Source organism: Helicoverpa armigera, chromosome 3 (genome assembly GCF_030705265.1).
Source record: "Helicoverpa armigera isolate CAAS_96S chromosome 3, ASM3070526v1, whole genome shotgun sequence".
Taxonomy (NCBI): Eukaryota; Metazoa; Arthropoda; class Insecta; order Lepidoptera; family Noctuidae; genus Helicoverpa; species Helicoverpa armigera.
In genome coordinates, this window is record NC_087122.1 from 1,292,557 (window position 1) to 1,311,261 (window position 18,705).

General features: G+C 38.9%; 6 protein-coding genes and 1 non-coding gene across 7 annotated transcripts in view; 4 read left to right on the top strand and 3 right to left on the bottom strand.

Moving 5' to 3' along the window:
* Positions 1-18: 18 nt before the first annotated feature.
* Positions 19-842, top strand: LOC110380765 (14 kDa phosphohistidine phosphatase). Its single transcript, XM_021340868.3, has 3 exons — positions 19-186; positions 274-473; positions 583-842. Exons 1-3 carry the CDS (start codon positions 117-119, stop codon positions 775-777), a joined length of 465 nt encoding a protein of 154 aa, XP_021196543.3. The 5' UTR covers positions 19-116; the 3' UTR covers positions 778-842.
* Positions 843-1,226: 384 nt separating this feature from the next.
* On the top strand, positions 1,227-3,294 carry LOC126053570 (2-(3-amino-3-carboxypropyl)histidine synthase subunit 2). Its single transcript, XM_049835979.2, has 6 exons — positions 1,227-1,462; positions 1,533-1,645; positions 1,783-2,003; positions 2,123-2,329; positions 2,407-2,666; positions 2,745-3,294. Exons 1-6 carry the CDS (start codon positions 1,319-1,321, stop codon positions 3,177-3,179), a joined length of 1,380 nt encoding a protein of 459 aa, XP_049691936.2. The 5' UTR covers positions 1,227-1,318; the 3' UTR covers positions 3,180-3,294.
* Positions 3,295-3,452: 158 nt separating this feature from the next.
* On the bottom strand, positions 3,453-5,207 carry LOC110380767 (coiled-coil domain-containing protein 124). Its single transcript, XM_021340870.3, has 4 exons — positions 4,846-5,207; positions 4,479-4,664; positions 4,064-4,170; positions 3,453-3,780 (listed from the first exon to the last, which is right to left on the bottom strand). The coding sequence occupies exons 1-4, from the start codon at positions 5,002-5,004 to the stop codon at positions 3,597-3,599; spliced, it is 636 nt and encodes a 211-aa protein (XP_021196545.1). The 5' UTR covers positions 5,005-5,207; the 3' UTR covers positions 3,453-3,596.
* A 79-nt stretch (positions 5,208-5,286) lies between these two features.
* Positions 5,287-7,359, top strand: LOC126053666 (proline-rich protein PRCC). Its single transcript, XM_049836255.2, has 6 exons — positions 5,287-5,529; positions 5,693-5,904; positions 5,982-6,032; positions 6,112-6,573; positions 6,793-7,008; positions 7,189-7,359. Exons 1-6 carry the CDS (start codon positions 5,421-5,423, stop codon positions 7,273-7,275), a joined length of 1,137 nt encoding a protein of 378 aa, XP_049692212.2. The 5' UTR covers positions 5,287-5,420; the 3' UTR covers positions 7,276-7,359.
* On the bottom strand, positions 7,347-8,505 carry LOC110380772 (small ribosomal subunit protein uS11m). Its single transcript, XM_021340875.3, has 4 exons — positions 8,236-8,505; positions 7,748-7,979; positions 7,605-7,670; positions 7,347-7,524 (listed from the first exon to the last, which is right to left on the bottom strand). Exons 1-4 carry the CDS (start codon positions 8,397-8,399, stop codon positions 7,417-7,419), a joined length of 570 nt encoding a protein of 189 aa, XP_021196550.1. The 5' UTR covers positions 8,400-8,505; the 3' UTR covers positions 7,347-7,416.
* A 257-nt stretch (positions 8,506-8,762) lies between these two features.
* The window catches only part of LOC110380769 (NBAS subunit of NRZ tethering complex-like), a 37,048-nt gene continuing 27,105 nt past the window's right edge, over positions 8,763-18,705 (bottom strand). The window contains exons 23-42 of the mRNA XM_064043479.1: positions 18,565-18,697; positions 17,938-18,201; positions 17,543-17,657; positions 17,281-17,381; positions 16,930-17,080; positions 16,674-16,743; positions 15,384-15,595; positions 14,851-15,038; positions 14,151-14,324; positions 13,312-13,472; positions 12,782-12,969; positions 12,256-12,389; positions 11,883-11,972; positions 11,677-11,802; positions 11,134-11,313; positions 10,423-10,682; positions 9,810-9,936; positions 9,420-9,537; positions 9,215-9,337; positions 8,763-9,132 (exon numbers count right to left, since the gene is read on the bottom strand). Of these exons, the coding sequence (XP_063899549.1) occupies positions 8,827-9,132; positions 9,215-9,337; positions 9,420-9,537; positions 9,810-9,936; positions 10,423-10,682; positions 11,134-11,313; positions 11,677-11,802; positions 11,883-11,972; positions 12,256-12,389; positions 12,782-12,969; positions 13,312-13,472; positions 14,151-14,324; positions 14,851-15,038; positions 15,384-15,595; positions 16,674-16,743; positions 16,930-17,080; positions 17,281-17,381; positions 17,543-17,657; positions 17,938-18,201; positions 18,565-18,697 (3,221 nt within the window). The 3' untranslated portion in view covers positions 8,763-8,826. The remainder of the gene's footprint in view (positions 9,133-9,214; positions 9,338-9,419; positions 9,538-9,809; positions 9,937-10,422; positions 10,683-11,133; positions 11,314-11,676; positions 11,803-11,882; positions 11,973-12,255; positions 12,390-12,781; positions 12,970-13,311; positions 13,473-14,150; positions 14,325-14,850; positions 15,039-15,383; positions 15,596-16,673; positions 16,744-16,929; positions 17,081-17,280; positions 17,382-17,542; positions 17,658-17,937; positions 18,202-18,564; positions 18,698-18,705) is intronic.
* On the top strand, positions 14,562-14,634 carry Trnaf-gaa (transfer RNA phenylalanine (anticodon GAA)). The gene has a single exon. It is a non-coding gene; the product is annotated as a tRNA-Phe (tRNA).

Here is an 18,705-nt window from a genome sequence, read left to right on the forward strand (position 1 = left end):
ATATTCTCTGACAGTGACAGTTGACACAGACTGTCAAGAAACGCTGTCGGCTGTCGGTCAAAAAATTACAAAATAAAAAAATCGGCCCTTTCTGCAATATTTTATTTAATTGACTAATGTTGCTGAAGGTTATCTCATATTCAAGCAGTTTGTTTTCGCCAAGAGGTTTAAACCTCATTCAGAAAGGTGAGTGTTTTACGACTGCGCTCGCTCAGTCATACATAAAAATTATAACCTGTATCATGAACTTGATTGTATTTTTATTATTTTTAGTTCCTAAATTCAACCTGTGTGAGTGTGCAAGCAAAATGTCAACAGCTCTGGAAGCTATACCGAAAGTAGATATAGACCCTACAGGAGTATTCAAGTATATATTGCTGAATGTGTACGACAAAACAAAGGTTAATGTTGAACCAGTTGTAATCGTTCGTGGTTATAAGCGATGCAATTACCATTCAGATATTTATGATGAGGTGAGAATAATAGTCATCTAGTACATACAATGCACACTTGTAATTCAGTAACTTTAAGTAGGTAACTATGAGGAAAAAACATGATAAGAAATGATTTTTCACATTTCAGGTGCAGGAAAGACTACAACCATTAGACTGTGAGCCTCTAGGTGGAGGAAGAATATCTCATGATGCAGAAAACAAAAAGATTCATATCTATGGTTACTCTCAGGGCTACGGCAAAGCAGACCATGAGGTCACTGCCAAATTGATCAAGAAGGCCTTCCCTGGTTACGCCATCACTGTCAGTGATGAGGGATATTAAACTTACTGTGATTGTTCAACATCTTATGCTATTTATACTTGTGAAATAAAAAATGTAAAACATAACATTCATTCCTAATTATTTTATTTTCCTCTTAGATCTCCTATATGCTATGATTATGAATTTATTTGAGTAAATCACATAATTATTAGATAAAGCTTATATGAATATGTATATACCAGGGAAAGTTAGAAACTCCTCCGTTGTTCTCAGTTGTCTTGAGGAGTTAACTTTTTCATCTTTTACTTTTTACTCCCACACTGTGTCATCATAAGTTCAACATTTTGTTAATCCATTGTTTCCCTCAGAAAGGTCGATGTATCATAATACACTTGAACAACCTATTTCATCAGGATCACAAAAATATATTAATACAGCCAGAATATTTTGCACGTAAACTGATTAATTCTGCGTCAATCGGAACAATTATAATTTTTTTTGACAGTTTACTCATGTCAAAGTCATCAATGACAGATCAATGTGATGATGGGAATTGCGAATTTTCATTTTCAATAGAAATTATTGTGTTTGTGATAAAACAATGGCAAACTTTACAACAGACGGTAAATTATGTATAGAGCGAGAGATAGAAATAAATACCCCAGACAAACAGTTTGATGACTTGATAACACGTTTCGATATCAGCGAAACGTGCCAATGGATAACAGACAATAACTTCCAAAAGGTAAACATAACTTTTTCACACATTTGCGAAACCAATATTTGTTCAACTAATTAACGTGTCTCTCAAACAGGTATGTCTTCAATTTCCCGATGAACTGCTCGGAGTGAGTGCAAAGATTTATCAAGAAATAAAGAGAAGAGTGGAGGTTGATCTGTACATTCTTGGTGACACTTCATATGCTAGGTATGCTTGCTGTGTATATCGTAGATCATATTTTTTGATTGTCTTTTTAGTCTTTGTATATAACCCAACCCATATAAAAGTACTTACAAATCACCCTCTATGGTCAGTCTATCTTAATGCAACCTTCATAATTTCAGCTGCTGTGTGGACTCAGTAGCTGCAATGCATGTCCAGGGCAATGCAGTAGTGCACTATGGTCACTCCTGCTTCACCAAGACCAACATACCAGTGTTTACTGTACTGCCCAAAGATCATATAGATGTAGACTCCACTATGAAGGTCCTACATGACAATTTTAATTCTGATGATAATGTGAAAATGTGCCTGTTTTATGATGCTGGTTTTGAACATTGTAAAGGTGAGTATAAGAAACAAAATGAAGACATAAATAATTTCACATTTATCCTTATATCACTTCTATTTTTAATGAAAACTTTCCTCAAACAGAATAAAACAAGTGTATTACTTTGCTTTCAGACAAAATATCAGAACACTGGTTTCAACACTACCCACAGAGCTACATATCTTTTGTGCAAATAGAGGAGCACCCACACAGGTTCCTGGGCAGAGTAGTCAAAGACAAAAGAGGTGAAGAGTTCCCAGTTGATGTGCTCAAAGATTGCATTTGTATACATGTTGGGTCTAGGGGACAGACTGTGTTCAATTACACTATTTCTATAGCAGGTAAAAATGGCAAAAAAAAATGTAAATATTATTTCACATAGTGTAATAATTTTTAAAAAACTCAATTGTTTTCACAGCCTCTGAATGGTATGTCCTGGATCCAAATACAAGCAAAGTGGAACATTTACAAGAAACCATGTGGTTCAGGCGTAGAAGGTTTCTGGTGGAGAAATGCAAGGATGCCAATGTGGTTGGGCTTCTCATTTGCAAGCTGGCTGGTGACCAGACCAAGGATATCATCAGTAGGATGAAAGAGTTGTGTAAAGTAAATGGAAAGAAGAGCTACATTGTGTCAGTTGGTAAACCTAATGTTCCAAAGTTGGCTAACTTTCCTGAAGTAAGTCTTCCATTTATATGCTTAATTTTTATGGGGTTAATTACCATTCAAATACTTATTTGTATTTTTATTCCACAGATTGACATCTATGTAATGATAGCATGCCCAGAAAATGACCTCTACAGTGCCAGAGACTTCTACAAACCTATTGTGTATCCATATGAACTGGAAGTGGCACTGAACTCTAAAAGAGATCCATATTTCTCTACTCACATCACAGACTATGACCAATTACTTCCTGGGCGTCCACACCACTGTGATATTGAACACGTAAAGGAGGCCACAGATGTCAGTCTCATCACAGGAAAGATCAGAGAGACAAAGGTTGACAATAACGAAGGAAGCAGCACTGACTTGGCAGAAAAGCAGAACTGGGCCTTAGAAAGCATAGGACAGAACCTCCAAGACAGGTCATGGAAAGGTCTAGAACAAAAACTTGGTGAAACAGAGGTGAAAAAGGCAGAGGTAGGCCGCATGGGCATACCCCTGCAATACAGCAATGAACCAGAATGAATTTAGAATTTTATATTTTGTATTTACAATGACTTGGTTATTCTAGTACAAAACACTTGTCCTGCTAAGTAAGACTGTATTTTTACAAATAAATTAATTAATCAATTGAAAAAAACATTTTTTCTTTTACAAAATTACATTGAGAGTGAAATATGAAAGAAACTCATATTAAGATGATTATACTTGGAAGATCAACTTACTGTACAATGCAAATCATTAAAAAAGTATGTGCCTAACTTTATGGCTACACTTTGTCTGCAGTCAGGTTTTCAACCTAACAATTTCACAGAAAAAAACATCCTACTACAAACAGATTTGATTATTAACAAAACTAATTACAAAGTGTACCAAATCGAAAAAAAAAATCCAAGTATATATCCAAAGTTGATGCTATCAGACCTTCATTGTCGAAACTCTTTAGACTTTCATGTTGAGTGGGTTCTGTGGTGACTTGAGCCATTCTTTCCTCAGCATCTGTTTAAGTTGTGACAACCTTAGAGATGGGTTTTCAGCCTTAAGTATTGGTAGGTTAGCTTCCTCAAACGCTGTGTAAGCAGCCTTGAGGCGTTTCTCTGGATGCCTGTCCAAATCTGTCTTGTCACTGTAATTTGAAAAGGTTTTGTTATGGTTTAAATTTTACGTAAAATAAGTGCAGCTAATGTGTACCCAAACTAGTGTTATAAATATAAAAAAAAAACTTTTTCAATTGTACATAATAATAACAAGTACAATTCTAGTTGGCTAGTAGATACTATTATTAAATGGAATGCTAGCAATGAATTGATTCACAACACACACTAAATCAATTAATATTTGACCTTCACTTCCACATTTTGCAATTATATAATTAGCAAAGAAGAGCAGAGAAACAAAACAATACATACCCGAGAATGGAGATAGCTTCATCAACAGTCTGTGCCACCTCTCCGTCCAACTGGATTCTGTTGAGATTCTCCTCCAGCCGAGGTTCCTCTACCACAACTTTAGCAGGCTGTAAACAGATGCAATATCTTAATGTTACGCTCTTAAAGATACATAAGACTGTTTAAATTATTTTCTGGATCCCTCTTAGATCTTTGTCTAAACATGCTGTTTATAAACAGTTCAGTATAGATATAAAATGTGAATTTGATGGTGTGATGAATCACAGCATGACTAAAATGTTCTTTCCATATTTGATATTACTAATGCACTGTGCGGTTTATGCATCATGGCAAACATCTTCTTGTAACTTACAAAAGGTAAGTAGATGACTTAAGATTAACTAAATGGTATAATTTTTTAAGAAATAAGTCTTACAGCTGGTTTAACAGGTTCTGGCTTGATAGTCTTTTCCTTCATCTTCTCAATCTGTGCTCTGGTGATCTTGGGAGGAGGTGGAGCTACTTTAGGAGCAGCCTTTAGTGACTCCATTTCCTTCTCGAGTAAGGCTTTAGCCTCAGCCTTCTTTTGAAGCTGCTCTAAGCGTTTCTTTTCTTGCTCTTCCTGTAATGGGAAATTATATTGAATAAATATGAGCTTGTTGGGTTGTATAACATAAAAATTGTTTTTATTACTAGGGTAGGAAGTATAGTGTAATGAGTTAGTAGCTGTAATAGTAAGATTTCATAAACTATTAACCATTATTAATCACGTTTCATTCTAGAACATGATACACAGTCCTAACCTTCTTTTGCTGTTTCTTTTTGAGTTTGTCGTCATTGTCCTCCCACTCTGCATCCTCCATCATCTTCTTAGCCTTAAGATCCTTTTCTTGCTTTTCATTTTCTTTTCGCTGTCGAGCAGCAACAGCCTTGCTGTTTTCACCTGCGAATTTCTTCGGCATTGTTGTTCCAAGTTGAGTAACTGGTAAGTACTTAACAAACTCACTTAAAGTAAAAATGAACACAGAGATATATAGGCACTCTCTATTAGAAGGTTTTAATAGTTCGAATAAACATTCAATTAGATTTTTAGTAAGAAATATCGACAAAAATCGTAGAACCTATTGGAAAATTTTAACAGCTGTCAAGCCGGGTCACAGACGACATGACAGTTTGTTAATGACACTGACGGATATGACATTCCTGACAGTTTATGGTTGAATGAAGATCTGCTGTCTCTGCCAACCCTGCTCTGCTGACAGCAAGCAAAACTAATTTCTGTGCCACAACAATTTATCTTTATTTCGTGTGTATTTATTTCTGCAGATTTGGATTAGTAACTAACTATTACAACAGTAGTAATCAGTAATCTGTAACCATGGCTTTAGTTGCATACGGAAACAGTGACTCAAGTGATTATGAAGACGAAGGCGATTGCGAAGATGCGCCAGTCGTATTGTTAAACAACAAACCTGAAAGTAAACACGGTAAGAAATCTACTATTTCACAGTTTATTTACTGCCTTTATCCTACTTTGGTTATACATCGAAGGCCTCTAGCTCGCGATTATGTCAACAAACTGTCTCTAGCATAAATTGTGTGGATTTGAGCTCGTAGTATTCTCTAACCAATTGAGTTTCACTCTTTCAGTTCCAGGGCCAGTCCTCACAAAGCCTGCACCAATAAATGAAGAGAAAGTCGAAGACTCACAAGAGGATGGTCCAAGTTTGTTTAATTTCTTACCACAGCCCTCCAAAAAGAAGCCAGCAGTTATTGAAGAAGATGATGAGTTTCTACACAAGAAAGAAGTAGCCAATGCTCCGAAACCTAAAGCTAGGATCACAGTACCTTCATTAAATGATGTAAGAAGGTTTAACCAGAAGTTTTGTAACTGTTCACCTTGAGAAAATGTGTTATTAATTGATCTTATTGTTTCCAGTTTAAAGATGTTAAAAACAGCACACCAATGGTTAAGCCTAAACCGTCTGATGTAAGTTACCAGTTCTCTTACAATTTTATTAAAATAATTTGTAGATACATAAAATATTAACTTGTGCATCTCATTGCAGAAAAAATCAGGCTTACTAAGCATGTTACCACAACCAAGAAATGGAGTGAAAGCCACAACAAAATCTTTAATTCCTCATGTACTCACTAAACAACCGGCTCCTGTCAAAAAAGAACCTTTACCCACGCCCATAAAGAAAGCTAAAGTAGAAGCCACATCACTTATTAACGAATACTCGGACGATAGTGACAATGATGATGTACAAAATGACTTCTTCTCAATACACAAGCCTGTGGAGTTACCGGAAGTAGAACTACCCTTAGATATAACACCTAAGACAGAGCCTGTAGATAAACGTGAAGGTATTGATAAATTCTTCAAGAAGGAAGAAGATTTGGAACATGTGAAGTTGGAACCAGATTATGATGAACAAAGTATGGATGGGCAAGCAGCAGCTGGGTCAAGTTATGATGGTTATGCAGCTGAGAGTTCTAACAATGATGTGGAACTTGATGAAGAAGCTGTAAGTATTGAAAACATATCTTTTAGTACTTGCATAGATAACTTTACTACTGAGTGCCTAGAGAGACAGATCTTTCTCAATGCAAGTGCATTTGGAGTCTGTTTTTTCTATTTGTTGTATGGGTCTTAAATATTTTTACAACAAAAAAGTTGCATAAAATAAGGCCCAGTTGGTAGTTCTGATATTTTCTTTTATTATCCTACTCACAATTCTTCGCAGATCATGAAACTATGCGGCGCCAGAGGCAAGCGGAAACGTGAGGACATCCAAATTGTGGATGTGAACCAAGCTGAGGTGCTGGCCAATGCTCGGGAGATGTTGATGAAAGGTCTTATGGATGACACCACAAAGCGTGTGTCGGCTAGCAAGAAGAAAGGCAATGAGCCCACCACACAACAGAGGAGGAAACACCAGATCACGTATTTGGCTTATCAGGTTTGTAGTAAAGTAGATCTGAAAGTCTACTCTTCCATGGGAACCTACTCTTGGGACCATACAATTAATTTACCTTCACACAAGTCTTAGGAAAATCTTGTTCATGAATTTTTTGAATTGCCTCTCCACTTATTTGAGTTTTATTTAAATGATTTTCTAAAATACTATTTATTTTTACAGGCCAAAGCAAATGAAGCAGAACTCCAGAACCAATGGGCCAACAACAGAATGTCAAAAAGACAAACTCAAGCCAAGTATGGTTTCTAGCACAAAGCTCTGTTTAATTTTAAGATTTGTTGTAAATAGTAATCAAACTTTTGCAATTAAATAATAAATACTTTGTAAGTTTAACATTTTTTTTATTTATTATACAAATACTAGTGAACTAATTATGTCTATGGTTGGTATTTACAATCTCCTTGCTTTCCTGGGTCTCGGTGGGTTCCATGATACACGGGTGTTGTCTGTGATAGACACAATATCTAAGCCACCCATTTGTAATCCTTTTACTGCAGCCTGTAGACAGAAAAGGTAATAAAGAAATTATTTCAATCTACAAAAACTTCAGTGTATTTAGGAAAATATAAATATCTAACCAATCTTCCTGGTCCCAATCCTTGCATCCTCACTCTGACAGTTTTGACTCCTCTATCAATAGCTCTCTGGAAAAAAAAGAAATAAAATTATTGTCTATCTAAACATCTGCAAGTCAATATAAGTTCCATGCAGTAAGACTTACAGTAGCAATACCAATAGCAGTGGTCTGAGCAGCAATGTTAGTTCCTTTCTTGGTGTTCTTGAAGCCCTCCATGCCGCATGACCTGATAATCTTCACAGTGCCATTGGCATCAGTCACTGTGAATATGGTGTTGTTGTGTGACACTCTGATGTTGCAGATAGGCAGATCTTTGTAAACTGTGCCGTTGAATATCAAGTTGTCTGACTCTAGAGTTGGAAAAAGGTTTTGTTTCCTGAAAAAATATGAATTCAGTTATTTATTATTTTTACAATAGGATGCCCTTGATATTGTAGTAAGATGACAGGCTAAACAAGGATTTATTCTGTGTCAAAGCCGAATGTTTTATGCTCAAGTGAGCTCAGTGATTTACATAAAATTATTTAAGAATATTGTGGGATCTGTTCTTAATAGAAAACTTTCTTTGTATACTTTCTGAATGCCCAACAGTTGCAGTACTATATTGCTAAAATATTATATAGAATACTTACACTTTCATATCAAGATCAATGACCTTCTCTCCCTGAACACCTTCATCCTCTTGGGGTATTCTCTTGTGATCGAACTTGTCTGATCCCAGAGGCGCAGAGGTTTGCAGCAACCGTGCAACCGTTGCCACAGGAGCTCTCAACGTATTCCTAATTGCACATAGCATTTTTACGACTACTTAGTAAACTTTTCGTTTACTATTTTGATATTTTATTTTACGATTTTTCTAACCTAAAATTACGATTTTGACAGTATTGACAATCATAGCAACAAATTGACTTTGACTTGACGTATCTCGCTCGTGACAAATACGTTTAGTTTTTGGCTTTTCAATTTGCGTAAGGGGTAATATCAAAACGTATTAGATAACCGAATGCGAGTATTATAATACAGTCGTTTGATAGTCCTTATTTGAGCGACTATTGATTCGATTTATAATTATTTGTGTTAGATAGCTCTGTTATCGATGCGGGTCCTAAATCTATTTTGTAATACGTATTTTGTAGTACGTCTTAATAAAACAAATACAGCCCTTTAACCATAATTTATTAAATAGAGATAATATAGACACTGATTGGAATAAGATAGAATATTTAAATGTTAAACTTATTTTTGCAATACATGACTGTTTGCGAGAATCCTCGCAGAGAGGCGGGGACGCCCATGAACATTAGTTGTAGGTGTCCTGCCTCTGAGATGTGAGAGGCCCTCACGAGTTCGTTGGTGGCCCACTCGACGGAGTACTCGTTTGCTACGGCCTCCTCTCCGACTGACTCCTTGGTGATTATGTAGTTAATAATAGAGGTATACAGTGGGCTTGAAACCAGTTTTATGAACATATTGTTGTCTAGCAGCTCTTTGATGAATTCGTCCTCTAATTCCTGTTTTTCGATGTACTCCTGTAAGAAAAATATGATTTTTATTTTAATTTGTCCAAACAACAGCTTACATATATTTATTTCATCGTATTATATAGATAACCTTATGCAGAAGCACTAAGTTTAGTATGTCATCTTGGTAATGTTCAGTCTTGCTAAGAAGCAGAATCCAGATGGCATTGATCACTGATTCGGCCCTTACATTATTGGCGAGCCATTTCACTTCCTGAAAGAATACAGTATGTAAACAAACGAATTTAATGAATTATTGAATCCTATTTCGTAGGTCGTAAGGCTTTTTTTGTTACCTCTTCAGCAAGTACTGGCCGCCTGAGTAGTAGCTTGATAAGCACCAAGTTTTCTGTCGCATCGGTTGGATTCTTCAGTAGACTGCTCAGATATTCACTGTGCAGGCTCCTAGAATCGCTACAACAGGGAAGGAGATGTTTTAGACATGACAATAGTAACTATTATGAAGAACCAAAGTGTTAGGGTCCTTCCATTTGTCGGAGGAGTGCTCAGCAGTAGGACGATAAAAAGGCTCGATGATAAAGATGGTGAATGTCTGAGGGACTGCTTATCAAGTTAAGGAGATGATGCTGCTCACGGAAAATATAATTCAAATTGAAAGTGGCCCAAAAAACAATAAGTAAATCACTTTTCCATATAATATTCGACCTCTTTAGTAAAATCCTCACCTGTTCCTAGTAGGTGGCCAGCAGTTGAGTACATCTACTAGCGCCTTCTTCCGCTGCCACGAGTCTGAGAGATCCAGGAACTTGGCGAACGCATCCTGTCTGCCCTCCTCGGTCAGTAGGCTCTCGTCTTGAAAAAAAGAAATAAACATATTTATTCATCATTATCTTTGTGCAAAAATATGCGAAAAAACTTTATTTATCTTTTACATAGAAAATGGATGAACCGGTTATATTGAATATTTAGCATGCATAGTTATTATTTACGCCTATCTTCATTGTATGGATTGCCCGAGTACCCGTTACATTTCTATCACGATTTGCGTGAAACGCAAGAAAGCATTATAAAAACAATCAAATTTCAGTGACCAATTAAAACGAAAATACCAAATACAAAATAAAGTGTATAATTGAAATATGTATAAATGTATAAGTAGTAAGTTACTTGATCTCATCTATGTACCTAAGCTAAATAATAATATTGTGTTTATAAATAGTAAGATTATCCCAAATAGTGTTAATGTTAGCATGCCGAATGGTAAAATATGGCTGAGCTTTATAATTATAGGAACTTTGTATATTCTATTCAAAAGAATATTATCAACATAACACTTACCAGTAACCTCCTTAGAAAATTGGCAGTCGGACCACTCATTCTTAAACAGGTCCACTGTAAACTGAGCTATTTTCATCATGTCATCACTATCATGAACCCTGGACTTCTGACTCAGAGACAACAAGCCTATCTGCTTGTGAGGAGGTAGGGCATACTCCGTGGCCTTCTGCATCACTTTCTCGAGGAGTTCCTCTGGAATCTTGACTCCTTCTTTGTGGTAGGAGGTTAAACGGGTGACAAGGGTCTCCATGCTGCTGGAACTGGAAAATTGGCATTGATTACTTGTGTTCTAGTTGTTATACAAAGGATTACTTAAAATTGTCTTGGATACGAGCTTGGATATGAGTAAATAAGGACACAAAGGACAATTTACGATAATTCAACGATTTGAACCGAGTGGTTTTGCAAATAATATAAAATGCAATAATTTATTAAGATACCGAGAACTCAATAGCCGATGGCAGAAGTGATGGCTGATGCAAACACCAGCACGTCATGTGTTACTATAGCCTGGCAGTCCTATGAGACACTCCGCAGGATCTTTTGGGAACTGTGGGTCGTGCACAAGTACTCAAGGCGAGTACGGGAGGCCCGAGTCCTGAAGGGAGGAGTGTCTTGTGTGCAGTCAGACGGTAAGGTCTCACACCACCCTGGATTACATAGACTCAGGAATAGGACATAGAAATGTGCCAGCCTATAAAAAGTACTAACCTGAATATACAGCGGAGCTGATGTTCCACGATGCTCTGCAGCACTTGCGGCAGGTCTGCGTCCACGTGCAGGCACTGCCGCAGCGTGCTGAGACTGCTCAGCTTCACGTCCGTCCTCATCACCAGGCGGCTGATGCACGATATTAGCTTCTCTGTGTCCCCGTGGCTTTTCTCTATTTCACTGGAAATATTATGAAACCATTTTATGAGCACTCTTGGAGCGATGTGCAGGCGGGAAAAACGTGCCTAGGAGAATGCTGTGACCGAAAATGTGGATGAGTAGCATGGAGTGGCGTGTTAGCTAGCACGAACTAAATCAACTACTCATATCTTTTTTGCGCACACAAATGGAACAATACCTATGGCATTAAGACAATGCCTATGTAATGTTTTTGTTGTATAAAGTTTAAATAAATAAATAAATAACAATATTGAGAAGAAGACGTTCTGTTGCTATAAGTGACAACAAAATAATAAAAACGTTAACAAAATAAAATATTTCACATCAATTTTATGAACGACATGAATACAAAAAAATACTTACGGCCAAATCTCAGTGCGGGGCACATTGGTATTGTCGATGAGAGTCTGTATGGTGCTGGAATGGAAGTTCTCCAAGAAGCGAGCCCAACGCGTCAACTCCTGACCCACTTGGGCCCAAGTCTGTTCACTAAAACATAAACATCATTTGTAACGTCCACAAACATTGGGAAAGCAACTTTATTACAAGGTGTTAAGGTAGATTCTTACTTTTTATTGAACTTGAAGTCATTCTCCTGCTCTTGCTGGCAGTAGTCAACGGCTTGCATTATCATCAGGTTGCGAGTTCCAGCTGGCACCCTATACATAAAGACATAAGATTTAATACAGACCAGTATTGCGGAAAAAAATGCAGTGTCCGTCATTTCGTTGTCTGTTTACGCAGCACATGTAAGCTGTATGTACAAAATATCTTTGCTCTGTATAATATAGTCCACTCAGAACTCACATTCACACAAAAACTAGACAACTTATATACAAAAAAGTAAAAAAAAATATCCAAAAACTAAATCCTTTTGAAGGCAACATTTTTTCATTAAAATAAAATCTAAAATCGATAATATTTAACTTGTCGAATCCTCACCGTTCTATAGCCATATCAGTGAAGCAGGTATCGGCGACAAACTGCATCAATTCGTGTTTGGACAGCTTGTTGAAGTAGCTCGCGCACTGTCGGTACTGTTGCATCCACTTCTTGTTCGTCGCGTTGCTTGGCACCTGAATTATAAGTCTAAGCTTAAGATACAGGATGATTTGGATATAATTTGGATTTTCGGATCCAGTTTAATTGTGCGATTCTTCGTAAGAGTTGATGAAACAGATCCATAGCTCTACAAATGGCAGGCGCGACTTTCTGAGACAAGCAATATTATAGCTGCGGTATAATCTGCCTATCTGTTGTTTTGCGGTTTCAGATTGCACATAGTTTATATGGAGCTAATGTATTTTTTTAATATTTAAAACAACCTATCTATATTAAGTTATAGAAATCCATATCAATCCATCCATCATGGAGGTATTCAAAACCTGAATGATCAAAGAGACATCTTGGTAAGTGATACAAAGTCATGAAAAATCATCATATAAAAGTCAAAAATGTATGTACTCACACTAAAGAAGTACTTAGTAAGCCACTTAGTATATATAGTGTTGACGGACAGCGGTATCTTGAAGGCCGGAGGCAGGGTGCGCAGGAACTTGGTCACCATGCCCACGTTCTCCGGCTTAATGATGTTCAGGATGTGGGTCGTGAAGTCCTCGGTAGACGGCTGTTCTAAGAGCAGCTTGTAGTCCAGTTCTAAGGGGGAAGAGTACATGTTGGTATTGTTCGGTTGTGGCGGGAAAACTTTGAAATGATTCAAATTGCTGACGATTTTCATTTAAATATTGTCATGATAGATGAAATATACTCCTTGCTCATGTGCAAGATACTTCTTGCTGATGTTACTATTGCTATCATGTCCGTTTATCTCAAACTTATCTGAACCTTTTAAAGAACTTCATCTTTGACTTTTCTTCATTTAATTAAATATATCAGTATGCATCCTCTTTTTTCAATTTTTTTCTTAGTTTACGACTATTTAAGAACCTTGGGCTTTGGGTCTAAAATAATAGCATATAAGAACACAGGTAATCTTACCCGGTGAAGCAGCTTTAGCTTTCTTAAGCAGTTTGATATGTTCAGCCGCAGTAAGGCCGGAGATGGGCACCTTCTCGTCCACACTCTTCAGTAGCGCGAAGAAATTGATCAGCGCGTTATGTTCCGTACCACGCAGTTGTGGCCATAGAACCTCTTTTATGCTAAAGAGAAAAATGAACTTAAGTGACGTGAAGGAGCGTCTGTGTTGCGATTAGTGACGAGTGAACTAATGAGGAGTTTGAATTCCTTGAGACATATTGTGCACGAGGACGTAGTCAGTATCGTTTCACGTCCCTCGAATATCCCGCAGCATTTTGGAGTACTATTTTGTTGTGAGATGTTCCTTTATGACATCTGCGCTCGTCATTTTGGAGGGGAGAATACATAAGGCAGTCTTTGGAGTAAGAACGTAAGGGGGTAGATGGAATAAGTACATGAGGTAAGTACATAACGCAGTCTACGGAGTAAGTACATCGGGTAAGTACATAAGGGAGTACATGGGGTAAGTACATAAGGGAGTACATGGGGTAAGTACATAAGGGAGTATATGAGGTAAGTATACAAGGGACTATATGGGGAAAGTACATAAGGGAGTATATGAGGACAGTACATAAGGGAGTATATAAGGTAAGTACATAAGGGAGCATATGGGGTTAGTACATAAGGGAGCATATGGGGTTAGTACACAAGGGAGTATATGAGGACAGAACATAAGGGTGTATATGGGGTAGGTACATAAGGGAATATATGGGGTAAGTATACAAGGGACTATATGGGGAAAGTATATAAGGGAGTATATGAGGCAAGTACATAAGTGAGCATATGGTTTACTTAATTACCGTGCATGCTGCACATGTGTCTGTGTTTGTGCTTGTGGCGGCGGCGCGGCGGGCGGCGCGGGCGGGGTGCTGCCGAGCGCCACGCCGGCGTGCTGCAGCCACACGTCCAGGGCATTCATGTTGTACTTCTCTGCTAGGGAGCACGCGCGCTCTACGTGAGCTTTGTCGGTTGATCTGTGGACAAAAAGTATTCAAAGTCCTATAGATGTTATTAAGCGCTAAACCATGTCAAGATGCGGCTGCGACAGTCACGATGCACGGAATTCTACCTTTACTTTGTTTTATAAAATTGGGCAAGTGTGTGAATACAATCGGAACCTATGTAGAGATAATTGGACAACCACAACAATCATGATAAGCTTTTATCTATGCCTATAGATAGTGGTACTTAATTTCGTAACGGAATCCACAGCCGAAATAGCTCAGTTGGGAGAGCGTTAGACTGAAGATCTAAAGGTCCCCGGTTCAATCCCGGGTTTCGGCAAATACTCTTTTTGGATTTTCACCAATTTGTATTTATAGTTAGAATCACATATTGTTCAAACTTGTATGTTACTGAGTTTGGAAAAATAAGTTTGATACATACTTAATTTTGATTAAATTATTATTTTTACTGCAATTTCAGTACAGAACTGAAAATTGACTTCACCGGCTGAAAAATCAATTACGCTGCGATTTTTTAATTTTCTTTGCTACATACCTGGCTACTCTATAAATGATCTCCCGTCGGTAGTCATCGTCAGCGTTGAACAGTAGTCCATTGACGGAGTATCCCATAGCTCTGAGTGTGTCTACTTCGCCCATGCCGGTGAGTCGCTCGATACATTGACGTATCATCTCCATTTGTTCCTCTGATGCATTTGATTGTTCGAGGGTTTCGCGGGCCATCTGTGCGAGTAAATGAAAGGTGTTTGTAGAAATATGGTTAGGAAAATGCGTAAAAAAGAAGTGAAAGACTGAATTAATACATTCGGTTTTTTGGTCACTATAAAGTTTTATACAGTGTTAAGTTGAAAACAAATGTGCGAGGAATTTGAAGTCTTTTGCTCTTCATTTAATCCTTACTATTCTTATGAAAGATCTTTTCAAAAAATAAAAACAAAAATTGGACCCTCGAGATTTTCAGAGTGACGGTTGTGTGTCATGATTTTTCAAAAGTGTTTATTTTACTAGGCCCTACATAAAATTGGAATAATCGTAGTAGGCTGACTTAACCCATTTCATAATACTAACCTCAGCAGGCTTAGTAAAATACGCGTTATCTCTCAAATCAGCCGCATTGCACTTTATAAGCGTGGCGTACAGTGCGCAGCTGACGGCCGCGTCGGTGTTCTGCGTGTCGATGAGGCGCTGTGTGTGTCGTGCTTCTTGTGTCGAGCGCAGGAGACATGACACGCTGAGTGCTGTGTCTTTGTACAGAATCTCTTCGGCACATTTTTGGACGACTGTAAATAGAGACAAGAGGTTACTTTGACGAAGATACATAGACAATTCACACATTTCATGTCATAGTTTCTGTTTAAATTCAAAAGTATACTTTTTGCGGCTCTATAATATTTTACAAAAAAGTAAGCCAATAGGACACGGGTATGAAAACCGTCAGCGGACGACACAAGAACGTCAACCTGTTCATCTTAGTAATTCACATCAATCATACTTACAAAATAAAATAGAAATAAAATCGGTTATTTTGCAAGTTTGACCTTCCATAATTTTTACACTTACGACATTTTAAGAACGCTGGGACTTTTCAGGTTGTGCCCCTGAAAAGAAATATCAAAACTGCACGTTCTGTGACCGTTAAAACTTACCTTCAGTCTCCAGCTCGCAGTTGACCCCATTCTCCAAGCAGTTCTGTATATAGAACCACTTGAGTACATTCTGTCCGACGGTCATGGGCCCGTCGATGGCGTCCGGCAGCGCGAACCGGTCGTAGCTGTAGTAACTGTTGGACACGTCGTGTTCCACATTCATCACGTTATGACCTACCTTCAGTCTCCAGCTCGCAGGTGACCCCGTTCTCCAAGCAGTTCTGTATATAGAACCACTTGAGTACATTCTGTCCGACGGTCATGGGCCCGTCGATGGCGTCCGGCAGCGCGAACCGGTCGTAGCTGTAGTAACTGTTGGACACGTCGTGTTCCACATTCATCACGTTATGACCTACCTTCAGTCTCCAGCTCGCAGGTGACCCCGTTCTCCAAGCAGTTCTGTATATAGAACCACTTGAGTACATTCTGTCCGACGGTCATGGGCCCGTCGATGGCGTCCGGCAGCGCGAACCGGTCGTAGCTGTAGTAACTGTTGGACACGTCGTGTTCCACATTCATCACGTTATGACCTACCTTCAGTCTCCAGCTCGCAGGTGACCCCGTTCTCCAAGCAGTTCTGTATATAGAACCACTTGAGTACATTCTGTCCGACGGTCATGGGCCCGTCGATGGCGTCCGGCAGCGCGAACCGGTCGTAGCTGTAGTAACTGTTGGACACGTCGTGTTCCACATTCATCACGTTATGACCTACCTTCAGTCTCCAGCTCGCAGGTGACCCCGTTCTCCAAGCAGTTCTGTATATAGAACCACTTGAGTACATTCTGTCCGACGGTCATGGGCCCGTCGATGGCGTCCGGCAGCGCGAACCGGTCGTAGCTGTAGTAACTGTTGGACACGTCGTGTTCCACATTCATCACGTTATGACCTACCTTCAGTCTCCAGCTCGCAGGTGACCCGTTCTCCAAGCAGTTCTGTATATAGAACCACTTGAGTACATTCTGTCCGACGGTCATGGGCCCGTCGATGGCGTCCGGCAGCGCGAACCGGTCGTAGCTGTAGTAACTGTTGGACACGTCGTGTTCCGGGTATAGAGAGCGGTAGAACTCTTGTACGTGGATTGTGCGCTCGTTTGCGTCCGTTGTGGGGGTTTTGGTGTCGCTGTGTTGAAGAAAAATAGGAAATATAAGTTAAAGCAATTGAAATAATGGGTCAGTTAAGTTCATCGAGATTCTAATGTTGAAAACGTAACTTGAATTAAAGACTGAACTAATTGAATGAATGACTGAACTGATCAAATTGAAAGTTTAGATATCAAGTTATATTTTAAGATAAATAAAGGATAATGATAATCCACGAACCTGATAGCGAATTTGTTCTGGAATGTATCAAGAAGATAGTTGAACAGCGGTATCTTCATCTCAGACTGTGCAGGAACCAGGTCCTTTTTCTCGACCATTGGCTAAAAACAAAATAAAATTTCAAATTCATTTGAAATGTGACGTCACACATCTTGGTCACCCTACGCCCCTAAGTTCGTAAGTTCTATGACAGCACAAACGTCAGTTTCCTCGAGCAACTGTTCAACATCAAACAACTTGATGTTGAGACTAATTTACTTACGGTTGTGACAGCGTCAGCAAATTCATCGTCGGTAGAGGGCCAGCGCTCGCAGAGACCACTGTTCTCTTTCAGTGTCACTCCCATTTGTTGCAGGCTCTCCAGTTCCAAGCCCATCCTGTATAATATGATATTTCAGGTTACAACAGTTTATTTAACGAAACAGTGACGCGTGTAATAGTCAAACATCAAGAAGAGACGTCACAAACTCATACATAACGGTGGTTTCAATGTATGGAACACACATGACGATGAAAAGACATGTATATTGTCCTCATAAGACTCTGAGTAAACACTACAGAATTAAACTGCAAAAGATTACACTGTTTCTAAGATTGACGTCTTTGATATCAGTCATCGTAGCAGAAAATCTTTATCTCCTTAAATGATATCCTTACCTAGCACGCAATATATCCTCAATATTATCAGCACTCGTATAAGTCAACGCTGCGGCATACAGCTGCCTCCTAGTCGCGGTATCAGCGTGCGCATGCGCAGTCCGCGCCACATGCGCCAGCAGTGGCGCGGCGGGCGCGTGGCGCAGGGCGGCCAGGCGCCGCGCCAGCTCCACGCTCGCGCCACTGCCGGCCGCGCCGCCCGCCCCGCCCGCTTCTCCGGCCGCGCAGGCGTATGAGCCTGCGAGTTGGAGGACTTGACCTTCCCTGTATGTGAAAGTGGGATGTTTTGTATTTCGAAGAGCTTTGGACTAGTTCGTACCAATGGTTAACAGACTTAAAAATGGAGGTTCTCAGTTTCACCAGTACTTTCAGTAATGTACGTACATATGTGCATTTGGTTGAACTAATTTTGATGCGGTTTCCAGCATAGAATGTCAGACTTAGGAGAAGGGTTAAATATTGAAGTTGGTTAATTATTTTTTTGTATTTTTTTTTTTATATAAATACATATCTAAACTTAAAGCCACCAGGCATTCTCTACCCAGTCAGCTATCGTATATTGACGGTAAAAAAAATATAAGACTGCTCAACAAAGAAGAAAGAATCTAATTTACTATAGAAACATACCTGGCTATTTCATCGTCTCCGGCAATCCTCAACAAAGCAGCCAGCTTTAACAGTTTATGACTTGCTAGATACGCATTAGGATCCAACATCAAACACGCTTCTATTAGCGACATCCTATCCTCGCAGATGCGAACTGAAACA

What these genes read in the sequence shown, in the direction of transcription:
- LOC110380765 (XM_021340868.3), top strand. Translation starts at nt 117, where the DNA reads ATGTTGCTGAAGGTTATCTCATATTCAAGCAGTTTGTTTTCGCCAAGA. An exon ending in TTTAAACCTCATTCAGAAAG is followed by an intron (nt 187 to 273) that starts GTGAGTGTTTTA and finishes TATTATTTTTAG; the next exon opens with TTCCTAAATTCAACCTGTGT. An exon ending in ATTCAGATATTTATGATGAG is followed by an intron (nt 474 to 582) that starts GTGAGAATAATA and finishes TTCACATTTCAG; the next exon opens with GTGCAGGAAAGACTACAACC.
- LOC126053570 (XM_049835979.2), top strand. Translation starts at nt 1,319, where the DNA reads ATGGCAAACTTTACAACAGACGGTAAATTATGTATAGAGCGAGAGATA. An exon ending in GGTGACACTTCATATGCTAG is followed by an intron (nt 1,646 to 1,782) that starts GTATGCTTGCTG and finishes TCATAATTTCAG; the next exon opens with CTGCTGTGTGGACTCAGTAG. An exon ending in TGGTTTTGAACATTGTAAAG is followed by an intron (nt 2,004 to 2,122) that starts GTGAGTATAAGA and finishes CTTTGCTTTCAG; the next exon opens with ACAAAATATCAGAACACTGG.
- LOC110380767 (XM_021340870.3), bottom strand. Translation starts at nt 5,004, where the DNA reads ATGCCGAAGAAATTCGCAGGTGAAAACAGCAAGGCTGTTGCTGCTCGA. An exon ending in CAGAACCTGTTAAACCAGCT is followed by an intron (nt 4,171 to 4,478) that starts GTAAGACTTATT and finishes ATCTGTTTACAG; the next exon opens with CCTGCTAAAGTTGTGGTAGA. An exon ending in GAAGCTATCTCCATTCTCGG is followed by an intron (nt 3,781 to 4,063) that starts GTATGTATTGTT and finishes TTCAAATTACAG; the next exon opens with TGACAAGACAGATTTGGACA.
- LOC126053666 (XM_049836255.2), top strand. Translation starts at nt 5,421, where the DNA reads ATGGCTTTAGTTGCATACGGAAACAGTGACTCAAGTGATTATGAAGAC. An exon ending in CAAACCTGAAAGTAAACACG is followed by an intron (nt 5,530 to 5,692) that starts GTAAGAAATCTA and finishes TCACTCTTTCAG; the next exon opens with TTCCAGGGCCAGTCCTCACA. An exon ending in TTAAGCCTAAACCGTCTGAT is followed by an intron (nt 6,033 to 6,111) that starts GTAAGTTACCAG and finishes ATCTCATTGCAG; the next exon opens with AAAAAATCAGGCTTACTAAG.
- LOC110380772 (XM_021340875.3), bottom strand. Translation starts at nt 8,399, where the DNA reads ATGCTATGTGCAATTAGGAATACGTTGAGAGCTCCTGTGGCAACGGTT. An exon ending in ATTGATCTTGATATGAAAGT is followed by an intron (nt 7,980 to 8,235) that starts GTAAGTATTCTA and finishes ATATTTTTTCAG; the next exon opens with GAAACAAAACCTTTTTCCAA. An exon ending in GATTGGGACCAGGAAGATTG is followed by an intron (nt 7,525 to 7,604) that starts GTTAGATATTTA and finishes TTCTGTCTACAG; the next exon opens with GCTGCAGTAAAAGGATTACA.